Here is a 17,657-nt window from a genome sequence, read left to right as displayed (position 1 = left end):
TTTGAGCTGCGTCTTGTGAAAATTCCCCGCAAGCGTACGAGTGTCAAGTTTTAATATAGTGATAAAATCAGATATCGATCCCACAGGGAGTAATTTGAAAATAATCAGTGCTTGTAATTAAAATAGTCTAAACTTTATCTAGAAAATCAATAACTCAGAACTTTTGCAGAAAAATAAAATAAGCAAATATCAATCAGAGAATAATGGTATAGATGTATAGATTTCATCTGGTTTCAACAACAATCAATCCTAATTAATTTAGTTTCATTAATTCCAGTCAATTAATAGCCAAGAACACTTAAGTTTATTATTTTTCTCTCCCGAGCAACAAATAATTTTTATCAACTACAATTCAATTCCAATATCCCTATTAAGAATTTAACGCAGTGATCTATCACAAAACAATGTTCTCTTTAAAAGCTTTGTTAAAATTATACACTCTCCCGAGCTGTATAAATAATTAACAGTGTATTTTTCAATGGTCCTATTCAAAATCTCCTATCCCGAGTGCCAGATTTCAAATAAATATAACAAATCAATTATTGATCAGATAATTGAAAAGACAATCAGTTCTAGAAAAAACAATTAATCTAGAAGAAACTCAATTCAATAAAATCAAAAGTTCATGAAAGCGTCTACACCAGGTTCCATTCGACATCTAGACTCCAAAAAATTAGTTCATAACAAAATTCTGAATAAAACAAAACATAAATTGAGACATAAATTCAGAATTAAATAAATAAAAGATAAGAATCAAATCCGTCGTCGACGCCGTGTCCAGACTATCGATCTCCGTCTTCGTTCTTCGAGTAAAGCACAAAATTCTCCTTCAGAAAATATCACGATCAAGCTCCAAAATGTGTTGTGGTGGCTCTCCCCCTCATGTCTGATAAGAATTCCCTTTTATATTGTCGTGTAAAAGCCCACACAAAAGCCCAATAGAATAATTTCCCGAAATAATTATAACATCAGATACAGCGACGGGGCGGGCGCTTCACGTAGCCAGGCGGGCGCGTATGACTTTCTGCCTTCAGTCTTCAAATCTTTCGGAAAGATGCGCGATAGCTCTTCCTCTCCTCTTCTTTAGCACTTGTTTAAGCGCTAACAACAAGGCCCAAATTGAAGGCCCATTAAGCCCTTCTCTTTTCTTGTCTGACTTCTTTTCTTTTCTTTTCTTCTTTCTCTTTTCTTTTATTCTTTTAATTCCCTTATTTTCTTCTTCAATTTCTTCTTTTCCACAAATTTTTTCTTTTTCTTCTCTTTTCCAAATAAATCCAATAATTTTCTACAAGCACAAAAATAACAAAATCCAAACATAAATCTGCTCGAAACAAACAATTAACAATTAAAATCATATATAAATTAAGTGTATAAAATACACTTATCAAATACCCCCAAACTTAGACTTTTGCTACTCCCGAGCAAAACTATCCAAAATCAAATAAATTCCAAAAACTCAAATCATCAAAAACAACAAGAATAGCCAAGAAATACTATGGAGCAATGGCCTCGGCAATGATTTCAAAAAATTTTCAAATCCAATCATATCCAACCTACTAACACTTGAAAGTTTTAGCCAATAACAAAATAACCTCATAAACTTACAATCTCCGCAACTCACGTTCAAAACACTCTTATCCAAATTCAATTCAAACATTCATAGATCATGAGGACTTTTTAGGGTAGCAAGGATCAAATATACGAATATTTATCAAAAACACAAATTAGGTAAATGCAACGAATAATAGTGTGTGCGTGTTTCGATCAAAATTTATAATCATTAAAAGTATCAATCAACAGTCCATAGGCTAAATTCTAGCAACTCTTCTCCACTAGTATATTGGGCAACTGAGACTCGGTCAATAGGACTTAATCAGCTTTTAATGTAAGGCCTGGCTTATGGCTACAAACGAAGTAATAGAATTCAAAATAAGGAGTAATTTATAATCATGTTCTAATTTCAACTCCTTTCATTCACACTTTCACACTTTCTTTTTTCTTCACTTCATTGATTTTTCAAATTTTCACTTCTTCTCTTTCAACTTTTTTCAACCATTTATTTTTTCTTTTTTTTCACAACTACCTTCTTCATTTCAATTCATCCACCACACCATTCCATTTTTCACAAATATCAACTTGGAGCATATAAAATTTTAGCATTCAAATTACTCCCTTAAAGGTAGGAAATTAGTGTTTAGGCTATTCAGGTAGTCAATGTAAGACCTTGAAATAATGACGAATGAGGGTTTTATCACACGTTTACACGCATGCCATTCGATTTTCAATAAGGCTCAAATAAGGTACTAGGGAGAACATATATAAATAGGTAGCTTGAAAGGCTCAAACGAATTCAAAAAAATTGCCTAAATCATACCTAATCACAGTTATGCCCGTATTTCGCCTCAAAAAGTGTCCGAACTAGTTCTAAACAAGTCTCAATCCATAATTAATTCATACAAATGTCAATCAGTGCAGAAAAGATAATCATCAGCAGTAAACGATAATTTTCACAACAAATTCAGATTTTCTATACCTCAAAGTACTCATATACATGTAGGCTCAAGTGGGCAACTAAGGATAAATTAATTCAATGAAAATCAGGCCCAAAAAATTCAAACAATGCATCAATCATATCTATGTCTGTATGTAAGGCCCAAAATTATTTAATTTTAATCCGAAAATATTTAATTTGAGAATTTTTGGAGTTTAGATTTAAATTCTAATATTCTTAAATTATTTAGGATTGAAATTGAATTAAAAAGAAGTTTCAAGGGCCAATTTGCAAATAGTGAAGAAATGAAGGGCCAAAGTGCAATTATGGATTTTTGAGTGGGACACTTGTCTACATATGCATATTCACGTGTAATGTGTATGAAATTCATCAGAATTTATCAACTCCTTCAGCCAAGAACCGAGAGCTCCCATTTTCTTCTTTGAGATTTCATCTTAAATCTTCAATATCTCAAGATCCGGCCGACCGATTTCAATTCCGGGCATAGTTCTACGATCCTCTCGTCAAGAGCTATGAATTGATGTAAGTATTGATGAGATTCAGTATATTTCGAAATTATGTGTGTGAAGAACTCAGAATTTGAGTATGGATATATGTTCTTGAGATTCTATGTGTTGTGTTATCGCAATAGGGTCGAAGATTGGATGCCGTTTCTATTTCTTATGAATTTTTCAGCATGTATTTCGAAATGGTAGCTGCTGATATTCTGGTATATTGATGTATTTTGGCTGGTATATCATGTATTTGAAGTAGATATGAATGATAGATTGGTTGGATTTCAGTTTCGGTTACCGATTCCGTACCGTTACGCCGTCGGTTTGAAAAATGATCAAGTTTGAGTCTAGATTGTTTGAGCTGAGTATTATGTGAGTTCTTGCTGATGTTCTTAGACATGTTTGATGTATTTTTAGATTGAAAACAGGGGACTTCAAGTTAAGAATCACGACTTCGAAACCGATCGACGGAAGAACAAGGTTTGTGACTTGTTAGCCTTGAAGATTGAGAAGAGTATGAGCAGATTTTGATTGTGTTCTTGTTGTGCAGCTATATCAGATTTGAAGAGCTTTGAAACCAAGTTTGAAAGGTATAAGACAACCTTTGAATAAGGGCTTGTACATTCAAGAGATTTTGCTTGAATGCCCTTTCAAAACCACATACTATGTGCTTATATGTGTTGTATTTTCACATTTATTTGCTTGTTTGACTTAGCTTGTTATTAGTTGGCTTTTACTCTTATGCTTCTAGATTTTGATGCATTCATCTTAAGCCAACAACCCTTTGAGATTTGGAATGGCAGATTCGCCAAAAGAATACGGACGTTTGGATATATATAAAGGAACCTAGGAGATAGATCAACTCCTATGGTTAGAAACTTGATATAGTATGCCAAAGTCCGGAAAAAGAGCTCAACGCCACCCCGAAAGGGAGAGTAGGTGGGAGATTTGTTGTGTTCCTTTTTCCCGGGATCCCAAGAACCGATATAGAACTTGATAGCAGATTTTTAAGTCATGCATTGCATTATATTGGTTAATGCTTTTTGAGATGTTTATATGAGTATTTATTTAAACTATAAGATATGCATGATATAGTTGTTTTATACTGGGATTCAATTCTCACCGGAGATATCCGGCTATTTCTATGTTTGTATGTGTGCATGGGAATAGATGGGGCAAGCACAAGACAAAGAAGGTTGTAAGAAGAACGAGATCAAGAGTAGCATGTCGTGAACTCGGGTTTATGCAGTAGAGTTGATGTCAACCTTTGTATCTAGATCTTGTATAGGTTTTGTTATAAACACTTGCACATAAAGGCTTGTATGGTTGGCAAGAATAAGAACAATGTAAGATCTTATGGGTTGTATGTTAAGTTCCATGTTTAGTTGCTTGATTAGCTCATGGATTTGCATGTTTTCTTCTAGATTTTGATGTTTAATTCATGCTATTTGGAAGCCTAATCCGAGGGCCAGGCGCGGCCGCGCCTAACCAAGGCACCTTGGGTGCCTTGGCCCGAGCCTTAGGCGCGCCCGCGCGTCAAGGTCTACTAAAAAAAAAAAAAAGTTTGTTGATCTTTTGCGACGTGTTTTTGCGTCGCCAAATGTATGGTTTTGCGTCGCCAAATGTCCTGTATTATTATTTATTTGATTTTTAAGCAGATTAATATTCTGATTGAATATTACTTGTTATTAATCGCCCTTTAAGATGAGATTAGCACCCGAGGTCCCCACACTGTATGTCTCAAAAATCATATTCAAGTATTAATCACAGAGTATATAGAAATTATTCATTCACTTGGTTCCATTTTTTCAAAAATATTTGTCAGATAGTTAGACAATCATGGATTTCATTTATAGCACAAAAATTTTTCATCAGCCATGCATCCATTTATTTCTTGACTTCTTTTCAAAACTCAACTCAACTCACTTAAACAATAAATAAACTCAACAAAAAAATTTTATCTATTAAGCACACAGTAAAACTCAACTACTCGACTATCAACTAACCAACTAATTCAACTAATTCACCCCCCAAACTTAATGTAATCATTGTCCCTAATGATTAAAAAAACAATAAAAAGAACAAGGGACTCATACCTTCGGCACCGAGCATCAGGACTCGGCGTCATCATCATCATCTCCATGGAAAGAAGGTGCAACATCAGCACTATCATCAGGAGAACACTGCGGAGGAGGTGGATAAGGCATAACAGTGGGAGGATAATTCTGGGCGAGAGCGGCAGTGAAGTCATTCATATATGTCATATGTGCTCGCATCATCTTCCAGTGCTTCTTCATCTGAGCAAGCACGGCCGTAGAATCATCACGAGTAGAATACTCAGTGGCCGGGTGCATCGGTAGTGACATAGGTCCTTCCAAATGGGAAGGTGCTGGCTCAAAGTGTGGTATTGGCTCAGAGGGCTGCGATGGTTCAGCTGCCTGTTCAGAAGTACTGGTCACTTTATTTTTCTTATCCCGTCTCAGTACACCAGTAATTCTTATAGAACCTTGAATTGGAAGAATCTGCTCCGTATCATCCCACACAACACCGGCTAACCGAAAAATTTGAGTAATCAAGGACGAGTGGGGTAAACTGATAGTCGAAGAACCCCTAACTGCAGCAATAATAGATTCCTGAATCACCCTCCCAGCATCAACAGATTTTCCAGTCACAATGCAGTACACAAGACCAGCTCTAACCTTAGTCACATCAGATGTATGCCCAGATGGCAACATTCTGGAAGCCACAAACTCATGCCAATTATTCGCTTCTCGTCGAAGAAAGATGGATGGAAATGTAACAGCTTCATCCTTTGCATTCCTCTTCCATTCCGCCCCATCCTGACACAAAGTTTGAAGTACAAGATTATCTGGAAATGGCTCATTCTTGAATACCTGATACTCATCATCTGCAATGTCCAAATCCGGCATGTCATAGAGACTGTTAATTGTACTCTTATCAAAAAGCACCAATTTTCCTCGAACTCGAACTTTCAGATTCACGTCTTTGACCATCAAATTTGCATAAAACTCATGAATCAATGATATAACAGCATCTGGTGGACTCCTCACAAATGTCTCCCAACCTCTTTTCTCAGCTTCAATTAACGCCGGAGCATTACACTCTCTCAAACTCATTCCCCTTTCTTTGTGCATCCCTCTGTCCATTACATCAAAGCAGTACTCCTCTGCTGTGGCATTCCAAAATCTGTGTCTATCATATGGAGCAGCAGAGGACGAAGAAAGTGCTCCCTTTCCTTTGGTTTTCGGTGGCATTGTAACACAATAATTCAACTCAAATCAAATGCCTCAAACAAACAATGCACTAAACTCCAACCAATTCCAGCAACGTTCAAACACAACTTTAACCCAAGCAATTCAACCAACACTTGGTATGCACGAAGTCGATGATATCGAAATTCACTCGCATCAAACTTTCTTCACACCACAATTCAAACAACCCAACAGCCTCAACACACAAACTTTAACACTGCTCAAATGTAATTGAGAAAATTTCAGCTTTTGTACCGTTCAAGAAGAAAATTTTCCAAACCCTCCAAGATTCCCATGTTTCTGGACGAGCGTAGATGGAGCAAGAGCAAATTCTGGGAATCTCTGCCTTGTAATGAAGATCAAAATCCTAGAGGTGTGATATTTTGTTGAGTGGAAGATTTACGATGGTAAGATCGTGCGAGAGTGTGAGATTTGAACAGAGCCTGGAAACGAGACTCGAGTGGAGTGGGCTTTTAAATCTCTGAAGCATATGTTGTGCGATAGCGCTTAAGTAAGTGCGGTTCTTTCGCGCGATAGCGCTTGTTATAGCTCTGTAAGTGAGCGTGATAGTGCTTCCTGTAGCGCGCTTAGAGTGCGTGATAGCGCTTAAGTCTTGCGTGGTTGACGTAACGCGATAGCGCCTAAGTATGCGCTGTTGAGGGATGTTGGCGCATGGTGTTGCGCAAGTGATGAGCGCGATATTGCTTAATGGAGCGCCTTTGAGTTGCGCGATAGCGCTAGGCAGTGCAATGTTCTTGAATAACTGGAGCGAAACGTGTGCGCGGGCGCTCAAAGTAGTAGGGCGGGCGCGCCTTTAGTTCGCAAATCAACATTATTTTCTTCCCAGATGCAGCGCGGGTGCTCAAGAAAATTGGGCGGGCGCCGTCTCCTCGAATTTGAGATTTCTGGAGCCTGAAAAAAAAATTTGAAAATTAAGAAAAATTAAACTTAAAAATTGACAATAAAAGTACTTAAAAAAATTAAATAACTATAATTAATTAAACTGAAAATAAAAGCAAATAAAATAAAAGAAAATGCATGGGTTGCCTCCCAAGTAGCGCTTGGTTTAGAGTCGTCAGCCCGACTTTCATCGGTGTTAGATCTTCCCTTTCTCTTTTACTCGCCAAATAAATTCCACGAACCGCCTTTTAAATTTTGCTTTCTCGTTCTTCGTGGCTTTCTTTGTTGGTAAATTTGGCGCTTCCAACTTCTCAACTGGCTCAATTAAACACAATTCTTCGACGGGTGGATTAGGTGTTTTCGTGAATAAATTGAAGACCACTCGTTCGCACTCCACACCCATCGACAATTCAACTTTCTTTACCTCTATCTTGGCATCCGCAGTAGCCAAAAACGGGCGTCCAAAAATCAGCGGAGCACCATGATCCGCTTCAATATCCAAGATCACAAAATCCGCTAAGAAAAAATTTATCCACCTTGACTAGAACATCTTCAACAATTCCTAGGGGATATGTAATGCTCCGACCCACCAACTGCAATGAAATCTTAGTCGATTTCATGTCTCCCAACTCCAAGGCCCTGTAAATAGATAATTGTATTAAATTAATACTGGCCTCTAAATCACAAAGTGCATTATTAAAATAAGAAGAGCCAATAGAACAAGGAATAATAAAACTCTCTGGATCCTTAAGCTTTTGTGGCATCTTCTTTTGTAGTACCGCACTGCACTCTTCCGTTAAATTCACCACCTCGTTCTCTAGCAGCCTCCTCTTCTTGGACATCATCTCCTTGATGAACTTCGCATAGTTCGGCATTTGCTCCAAAGCTTCAGCAAAGGGAATGTTGATGTGAATTTTCTTGAAAATCTCCAAGAACTTGGAGAACTGCTCATCCAACGCCTTTTTCTTAAACCTCTGCGGGTAGGGAAGTGGAGGCTTGTACATCGGTTTTGGCTCAGTTTTAAGCTCCTTATCTTCAACTTTCTCCTCAATTTTCTTCTCTGCAACAATAGGGATTTGGACTCCAACTTCTTTTTCACTCCTCAACTCTATGGCATTGCACTGCTCCTTGGGATTTACCTCTGTGTTGCTTGGGAATTGACCGCGATTATTATCTTTCAGTGCGTCTGCCAACTGCCCAATGCTAGTCTCCATGGATTGAAGTACAACACCTATGTTGGTCATGTGCGTCTCCAAGCTGTCAAGGCGAGACTCAGTTCTCGCCATCCTCTTACCTGATTCCTGCACAAAGGTACTAACAACATCCTTCAAAGACTGCTTTCCCTCATCCTTGTTTCCATTGAACCCCGAAGGATTCAACACATTTCTATTGTTAGCATATGAAAATTTTTCATGATTACGCAAGCTAGGATGATAAGTATTTGGGACAGGGTTACCTCGATAGCCTCCATAACCTCTCTGATTTATGTACTGGGCTTGTTCATGATAGTGTGATTCATCCACTGCACCCGGAACACATGCTGGTTCTGTAACACACTTTATTCAATGCAGCTACCTGTGTAGTCAGCGCAGAAAATTGAGCAGTGATGGATGTGAGAGGATCCACTGCATACATTCCAACTGGCTTCTTTACTCCCATACGCTCAGATGGACATTGGAAACTATTGACCGTCATCTGCTCCAGCATATCATAGGCATGTACATGATCCTTAGCAAAAATGGTACCTCCAGCCGCAGAATCCACATTCATCCTCGTAGGCGCATTCAGTCCGTTGTAAAACCACTCGATCTGTTCCCAATCTGCAAAATTGTGGTTAGGACAACGTCTAATTAATTCTTTATACCTTTCTCACGCCTCGTATAGATGTTCAGTGTCCATCTGCCGAAAAGTGCTGATCTCTATCTTCAACTGGGTGGACTTGGCAGGTGGAAAATATTTAGCAAGTAATTTTTCTGCCATCCCCTCCCAAGTAGTGATGCTTCCAAACGGCAGTGATTGCAACCAACGCCTTGCTTGATCCCTGAGAGAAAAAGGAAACAAGCGTAAACGAATAATATCCTCAGACACATCATTAATTTTTACCGTATCGGTTATCTCCAAGAAGTTGCGTAGGTGTAGGTGAGGATCAGCAGTGGTGCTCCCATTAAATTGGTTCTGTTGAACCATATTGATCAAGGCCGGCTTCAGCTCAAAATTGTTTGCGTTGATAGTTCCACGAGCTATTCCAGAGTAGTGAGCCTAGATTACTGGCCTGAAGTGATCTCTAATTGGCACCAGGGGAGCTTGTTGTGCTTCTTGTTCAGCCATTCTTTCAATTTCTTCTCTTCTAGCTCTTCTTAAAGCACGTGCAGTTCGTTCGATCTCCGGATCAAAAAGTAGAGAATTCGCACTTTGAGATCGTCGCATAGACTGCAATTAAAAATAAGAAGAAATTAATTAGTAACTTAAAAATAAAATAAAAATAACTCTTAAAATCTAGACTAATTGGTAACAAGACTAAAAAATAATCAAAATTTACTCCCCGGCAACGGCGCCAAAAACTTCTTGTGAAAATTCCTCGCAAGCGTACGAGTGTCAAGTTTTAATATAGTGATAAAATCAGATATCGATCCCACAGGGAGTAATTTGAAAATAATCAGTGCTTGTAATTAAAATAGTCTAAATTTATCTAGAAAATCAATAACTCAGAATTTTTGCAGAAAAATAAAATAAGCAGATGATTTTAATAAGCACGCACACAACTTTCAGATCAAAATCAATCAGAGAATAATAGTCTAGAGGTATAGATTTCACCTGGTTTCAACAACAATCAATCCTAATTAATTTAGTTTCATGAATTCCAGTCAATTAATAGCCAAGAACACTTAAGTTTATTATTTCCCTCTCCCGAGCAACAAATAATTTTTATCAACTACAATTCAATTCTAATATCCCTATTAAGAATTTATCGCAGTGATCTATCACAAAACAATATTCTCTTTAAAAGCTCTGTTAAAATTATACACTCTCCCGAGCTGTATAAATAATTAACAGTGTATTTTCCAATGGTCCTATTCAAAATCTCCTATCCCGAGTGCCAGATTTCAAATAAATATAACAAATCAATTATTGATCAGATAATTGAAAAGACAATCAATTCTAGAAAAAAACAATTAATCTAGAAGAAACTCAATTCAATAAAATCAAAAGTTCATGAAAGCGTCTACACCACCTTCCATCCGACCTCTAGACTCCAAAAAATTAGTTCATAACAAAATTCTGAATAAAACAAAACATAAATCGAGACATAAATTCAGAATTAAATAAATAAAAGATAAGAATCAAATCCGTCGTCGATGCCATGTCCGGACTATCGATCTTCGTCTTCGTTCTTCGAGTAAAGCACAAAATTCTCCTTCAGAAAATATCACGATCAAGCTCCAAAATGTGTTGTGGCAGCTCTCCCCCTCATGTCTGATAAGAATTCCCTTTTATATTGTCGTGTAAAAGCCCACTCAAAAGCCCAATAGAATAATTTCCCGAAATAATTAAAACATCAGATACAGCGACGGGGCGGGCGCTTCACGTAGCCAGGCGGGCGTGTATGACTTTCTGCCTTTAGTCTTCAAATCTTCCGGAAAGATGTGCGATAGCTCTTCCTCTCCTCTTCTTTAGCGCTTGTTTAAGCGCTAACAACAAGGCCCAAATTGAAGGCCCATTAAGCCCTTCGCTTTTCTTGTCTGACTTTTTTTCTTTTCTTTTCTTCTTTCTCTTTTCTTTTATTCTTTTAATTCCCTTATTTTCTTCTTCAATTTCTTCTTTTTCACAAATTTCTTCTTTATCTTCTCTTTTCCAAATAAATCCAATAATTCTCTACAAGCACAAAAACAACAAAACCCACACATAAATCTGCTCGAAACAAACAATTAACAATTAAAATCATATATAAATTAAGTGTATAAAATACACTTATCACTGCAATGCCAAATGAGAATCATAATGGTTCATTGCTAATTTATAATATACCTCGATAATATTGTGGTTCTTGAATTTGAATTAGAAAACAAAAAAAGAATTTCAAACCATCGTATACTGTTTTCTGTGATTGGGAGTAAATTCTATCTATTGCTTTTGAAAGTGTGCAAAACATGACCCCTTATTTCTCCCTTCTCTACAGATTTACGCTTGGATTGGTTGCAATTCTGCAAAGTTTGGACATCTATATGCGGCTGCACCTACACGACAGGTTAAGTTCCACTTTATCGATTTGCAGATAGTGCTTTCTCTTCTTTGCCTGGTTAATTTTCATTGCAGTTCTTTTAAGAGTACTCCATCATCAGCATGTAATATAGCATGTCATTTCAAGATCGCAAATGACGTCTTCTTAAGGTAAAGTTTAACTCCACATCATAGAAAGATAAGATGGAAAAATATCAGCTAGTCGTCAATTCTCAAAATCCTTTGTTTTATTATTGGATGTTGAATATGTCTTTGTTGGAGGAATTCATTGCACAACATTATTATCAGATCCGTGAATGCCTGTGTGACAGCATTTGCTGCTTAAATATTGTTTTCTCATGTTGTATGTTCTAGTCTCATCTGTTGTTGTATTTCTATATATATAATTTCTTCTATGTGCAGGGGGCTGGTCAGAAAATGTTAGATTTTTGTGTGCTTCTGTGAATGTATGTTATTCAGCATTAATAATGTACTTTCACCAACACCGAAATAAATTCTCACGTTCTTGGTTTGCGCTAAAGAGCAGAAGGTAATGATAAGGGGTAATATTCTCCGTTGCATAGTATGAAGGAATTATTGATAAAATTCTCGAAAAATAGTTCATGATAAGAATTTACGAGTCTGGATGATTGGTTTATTTCCGTTTTGCAATATTATTTAAAAAATTATACAATTTTTACAGATAGAAAGGTAATTAATAATATTTCATTGATCTTGCTTTCGTTTTCTATGCGGTGCTAGGCTTGATAGTTGGAGCCCAATTTTCATTCTGCTGTGGCATATGCATTTTTCTATACTTAGATTTGAAGCTATTTCGGAAAAGTAAATCTTAATATTATTTCCTTCTTGTAGTTGGAGTCTGCTTACGATAGGGAGAAGAAGTTACTACGTGAGATAACCGATCTACAACAGATGTATGCATATATTTTAGATGAAGGACGTTCGTCTTGTAGTCGATCATTAGACATAGGAATATAGAAACATATTCCTTGAAGAGAACAAAGGGTTATGTCAATTCGTAACATAACAAGCAAGGAAGATAACTTGACAGGGTCGAGGCCACGTATCATGATCATAACGAGGAAAGAAACACGTGTCTTGACCAATCATGGGGAAGTCTCTCCAACAGCAAGGGAGCTAGGCTTCGAGGTAGTTTTAGCAGAGCCAGAAAGATTAGGAATTTAGAACCATTTTTTACTCTATTTTTTAGTGTGTATGAAACTAGGATTCAAATTTTCAATTTTGAGTAATTTACAATACTGAAAAATTATATATTAAATTTTATTTTCAAATTTCAAATTCTGAGGAATTTATAATACTGGAAATTGTATTTTTTTTTGTTTTATACATAAAAAAAGACAAGGGTGAAAAACCGTTGTTAAAGAGGTCTTTAAAACCATTGTTAAAGGCTATGTAGTTAAAAGTGCAATACAAAAGACTACGGTTTTTAACCGTAATCTATGACCGCACTTTTAACTACATGGCTATTAACTACGGTTTTAAACCCCCAATTAACTACGTTTTTTCACTGTAGTCTTTCAGCATTTTTGTTGTAGTGTTTATTTTGATTCTAACAGGTAGAGATAGAGGACCAATACAGAACTTTGACTAGTTAGAAGACTAAAAAAAAACAGGTAAAGATAGAGGACGAAAATGGTTTTTTACCACAAAATATTCTTATATCGTTTTCGATTGTGAAGTTGTAAATATCGTTTTTTTGCGAATTCTTATTTCAAGTCAAGATTGTCTTTGGAAAAATTCCGAATAAAAGCCCCTAGTTCGGTTCCGTTTGGTGTAAATGAAATCAATTCTATTGTAAGAACAAATTTCTACAATATCGTCTTAGACTCTTAGTCAAATTTTAATCCACAAAAAAAATATATATAGATTTTAATTTTTTTTTAAATATAGACCGATTTAATTCGTACGAATATATATCTATGATACCATTTCACAAGTTACTTTCATTATAATTTGTAAAATTTTTGGTAATAAAAATTAAAATGATCCAATCAAATCGACACAATCTAAATGTTAGGGTTCTGTACGTGTAGTGCATATGTATAGTTTTTATTTCACAATAAACATAATAAGAATAGTAAATATCTAATATATATGGATATATATATATATATATATATATATATTAAATCAAAAGGATATTGTTCATAACAAAGGTGAAAGTATCAAAATTTTCAATATACTGTTAACATAATGAAATTATATATATTCAGGTAAGTTGAAATTTTTGTAGGTTATGATAATGATACTGAAATTTTTCTTACCACCATTGATATAAAATTTTGGAAATTTCGGTATATACTAAAACATAATTTATAAATTAAACGTATAATATTTTAATTAATAAAATAAGAAAAATAAGGTAAAGAAGTCAAGAACTCAAAGTGATTAACTTTTAAGCTAATTATAACCTCAAAAATCAAATTGCCGTCGCTCTCATTCCCTACTATAAATATAGTTGTGAAGTAATATACAAAAACTTTTCGGAAAATTTAACTTGTGGCAAAGTAGAAAAACACATTTACTTCGCCATATTTCAAAACTATTGAAGTCGTCTGCATCCATTATTTCGTCAAATTGAAACTTCGTCGTAATCTTATATAATAAATTACTAAAATATTCAAAAAAAATGAGGAGGTAAAGTGACACATTTTACTTAACCACAATTCAAAAATTATGAAGTTGTGTATTTATTTACTTCGATAATTATATAATTCGTGAAGTAATCGAGGATCAATTACTTTTCAATTTTATGAAATTGATGAAGTAATACACGTGTTTTTACTTCGACAGTGAAACAATTTCAAATCGGTTTGGGGTTTCATGGACTGGGCAAAGACTTATGTAATTATCTTCCTATTACTTTCGTTTTAATGCGAAGTAAAACAGTACAATTTTACTTCATGTGCATCTATCGGAAATTATCTAACTACTACTTCAGATAACATCCGAAAAAAACAAGGAAATTCTTCTAGGGTAAATTTTCATTTTGGAATTGTAATTTATATGTTTTTTTTTTCTATTTTACTCATTGTAATTGTTATAAAAATTTAAAAATAATGAATTAGTGATAAATATTATCATCTTGTAGAAAGGATTATGTCGATAATATATTATAAATAAAAATATTTGTAGAAAAAGTTTAGAAGCTATAATTTGCAAAATACACTGAAAAAATATTGATGTTAGTTATATTCCTAACAATGTGTTTGGTTCTTTTAAAAATTGGAATTTGAATTGGATTTGAATTTAAAATTGGATTTGGAATTAAAGTTTGGGAAAATATATAATAGGAACAAGGAAAAAAAAAACTAAAAAAACGTCTTCAACAAAAAAAAAAAAACCAAAGGGGCCATATAATTTTGGGGTGAAGACATATATTATCCCCTTTACAAATATTAAAATTTTGTCAACATTTTAAACTCGTAAATTTGAAAATATTTAATATAAATTTGCAAAAGCTACAAATGTGATCACATTTTAAACTCGTAAATTTGATTTTAAAAGCAAATTACATTGAACTTGTAAATTTTAAATTGGTCTCCTAATTAGGCAATCAATGAAAATCCCATCCTAATTAGAAAACCAAACTCCTCACAGAATACAAATTGTAAGCGCTCGGGAATTCCCTCTATATAAACACCTTCCGATCCATTCTAGCTTTTTCATCTTAAACCAAATTCTGAAAAGAACGTACGCAAGAAACACACGAAGAAATGCATTGGATTAGAGGAGAAGAATTGGGAAGAGGTGGTTTCGCTTTTGTGAGCAAAGGCGTAATCCAACAAGAAGATAGCAGCTGCCTGGTGGTTGCTGTAAAATCATCAAAATCATCGGAATGCAAATCACTAGTGAAAGAAAAGAAGTTGTTGGATCGTTTCAACAATTGTCCGTTCATCATCCGATGTTTCGGGGACGAGACGTCCCAAGAAGATGGTCAGGAGTTGTACAATATCTTTCTCGAGTACGCCTCCGGAGGTTGTTTGGCCGGCGAGATCAACAAGTCTTCTAACGCCGGAAAAGGCTTGCCGGAGCCTCTTGTGAAGAAGCACACGAGATCAATTCTCGTGGCTCTTTCTCATATGCACGCAATGGGGTACGTGCACTGCGACATTAAGCCCCACAATATCCTCATCGTTAAAGAAGCTGGTGTTGAAGATACTGCGAAGCTCGCAGACCTTGGAAGTGCTCTTAACATGCGTGGCCGAGGCGGCGAAGACGAAGATGATGATGATGGGGGTTTCAGGGGTACTGTTCTTTATGCAGCGCCGGAGTCGATATCCAATCAAACATACGTACCTCAATCGGATGTTTGGTCTTTGGGATGCACCGTTTTGTCCATGTTGACAGGGAATAATTCCCCTTGGAAGTTTGATAAATCATGTATGAATGCCGTTGATGTGATGATGAAAATCGGTTGTAGCGATCAGATTCCGGAGATGCCGAGGAAGCTGATTTCCAAAGAGGCCATGGATTTTCTCAAAAAATGTTTTGTTAAGGATCCAACATCAAGATGTACTGCCCACATGCTTCTTGATCATCCCTTCATCAAAGCCGCCCCTCTTGCCGGAAGATGCAGCAGCAGCCGCCGCCGCCACCACCACCACCATCATCTCGCATCAAGATTGTTTCACGGCATCAGCTCGTTGGTCCCCACCTGCTTTCATCTCCATCATTCGGCAGCAGTTAGCTAGTCCTGTGTGTGTAATTAATATATATATATATATATATATATATATATAATATTCAAATTAAGAAAATGAAGAATATTATTGGAGTACGTTGTAAATGGATCGGTCGATCGAATTACTTAATTGTATACATTTCTTTTTAACAGACTCATTAATATCTATCTTCTAACAGGCCGTATACATAAGCATTTAATTTGAACATGTTGTTGTGGATTAATTAGCATGAGATCGATTCTGCATGTATACATATATGACGTGTGAATTTGGGAGTAACTTCAACAATATTTTTTAATATGAAGTTAAACTAGCTAGCTAGTTGAACTTGCACTGATCGCAATACTTTTGCAATATTTATATAAGCTACAATTATATATAATTATGATTAGAATTATATTTGTGTTAAAACAATATACTGTTGATCAATAGTTTTGGCAAAGTTCCTTTTTTCTTTTTAAATATCTCTCCCTATATATAAAGAATCTCCCACTTAGACATCATCTTTTAAATTGCCGAAATTTTCCTTATGTAATATAAATATTATAATTTTATTTTTATTTGTTTTTGTTTTGATATTTCAAATTTCCATATTTTTTTCAACTAAACATTGTAGATAAGATAAATTGATATAAAAAATATAAATTTATTTTTATATTATTTTATAAATGTTAAAAAATAAATTTAAATATTATTTAAAAAATAATATTTATATATAACATACAATATTAAATATATTGCATGATTTTATACACACGCAACGCGTGTGCGATTATGTTAGTATTAATTATATTGCAAGGGCGGAACTAAATAATATTGTGCCACCCACAAAGTTTTTTTGAAATTTTTTATGTATTAGTTTTGAATAATTTTGGATTAATTTGATAATAGTCCGAGTAGCTCAATTCAAAAAATTAAAGCATTGGATGACTTAAAATTCTAGCTCGGATAGATTGATAATTTTCTTATTCCATCATTGTTAAGGTGATCAAGGGATGCCATATGCATTGCATAGATGAAATAGAAGCTATATTTTAACATTTTGGATTTCTTGATATATAACCCAAATAAATAATAAACTAAGAAACTTTTTTTACAGTACATGTCATATATAGTTGATTTTTTGTTTACAGAATTTTAAATTTACTATCTTTACTTTTCAAATATTAAAATTCTGGTTGGAATTTTTATATCTCAACACTTTTTTTTAGGATGTTTGTAAGTGGAGAAAAAAAGGCATTTTTAAAGAGAAAACAGTCTGATCACTAGTTATACCTGAAAATTGATATTTATTTACTTTTTTTTTTTTGAAAAATAATATTCAGTACTGAAATTTGATACAAAATTTATGCCTTAGAATATATATAATGTCAAATACTCTTATCTTTTAACCAATAAAGAGCAAAAATTGCCCATAAAACCATAGACGAGTTGGTAAGGCGCCTGAGGTGGCGTATATGCTTTAAACTCTCAATCATGTCGTCCATGAAGTTCACCTCCGATCCATATACATGAATTCAACCTCAAACTCTTT

General features: G+C 35.0%; 1 protein-coding gene across 1 annotated transcript; it reads left to right on the top strand.

Annotated features, from left to right (window-relative positions):
* The first annotated feature begins 15,154 nt into the window (after window positions 1-15,154).
* On the top strand, window positions 15,155-16,132 carry LOC140888343 (mitogen-activated protein kinase kinase kinase 20-like). Its single transcript, XM_073296022.1, has one exon. It carries the CDS (start codon window positions 15,155-15,157, stop codon window positions 16,130-16,132), a length of 978 nt encoding a protein of 325 aa, XP_073152123.1.
* Window positions 16,133-17,657: the final 1,525 nt, after the last annotated feature.

This window comes from Henckelia pumila, chromosome 3 (genome assembly GCF_033568475.1).
Source record: "Henckelia pumila isolate YLH828 chromosome 3, ASM3356847v2, whole genome shotgun sequence".
Taxonomy (NCBI): Eukaryota; Viridiplantae; Streptophyta; class Magnoliopsida; order Lamiales; family Gesneriaceae; genus Henckelia; species Henckelia pumila.
This window is presented reverse-complemented; position numbering and strand designations above follow the sequence as displayed.

Excerpts from the sequence above, each read along its gene's own strand:
- LOC140888343 (XM_073296022.1), top strand. The coding sequence starts at position 15,155 with ATGCATTGGATTAGAGGAGAAGAATTGGGAAGAGGTGGTTTCGCTTTT.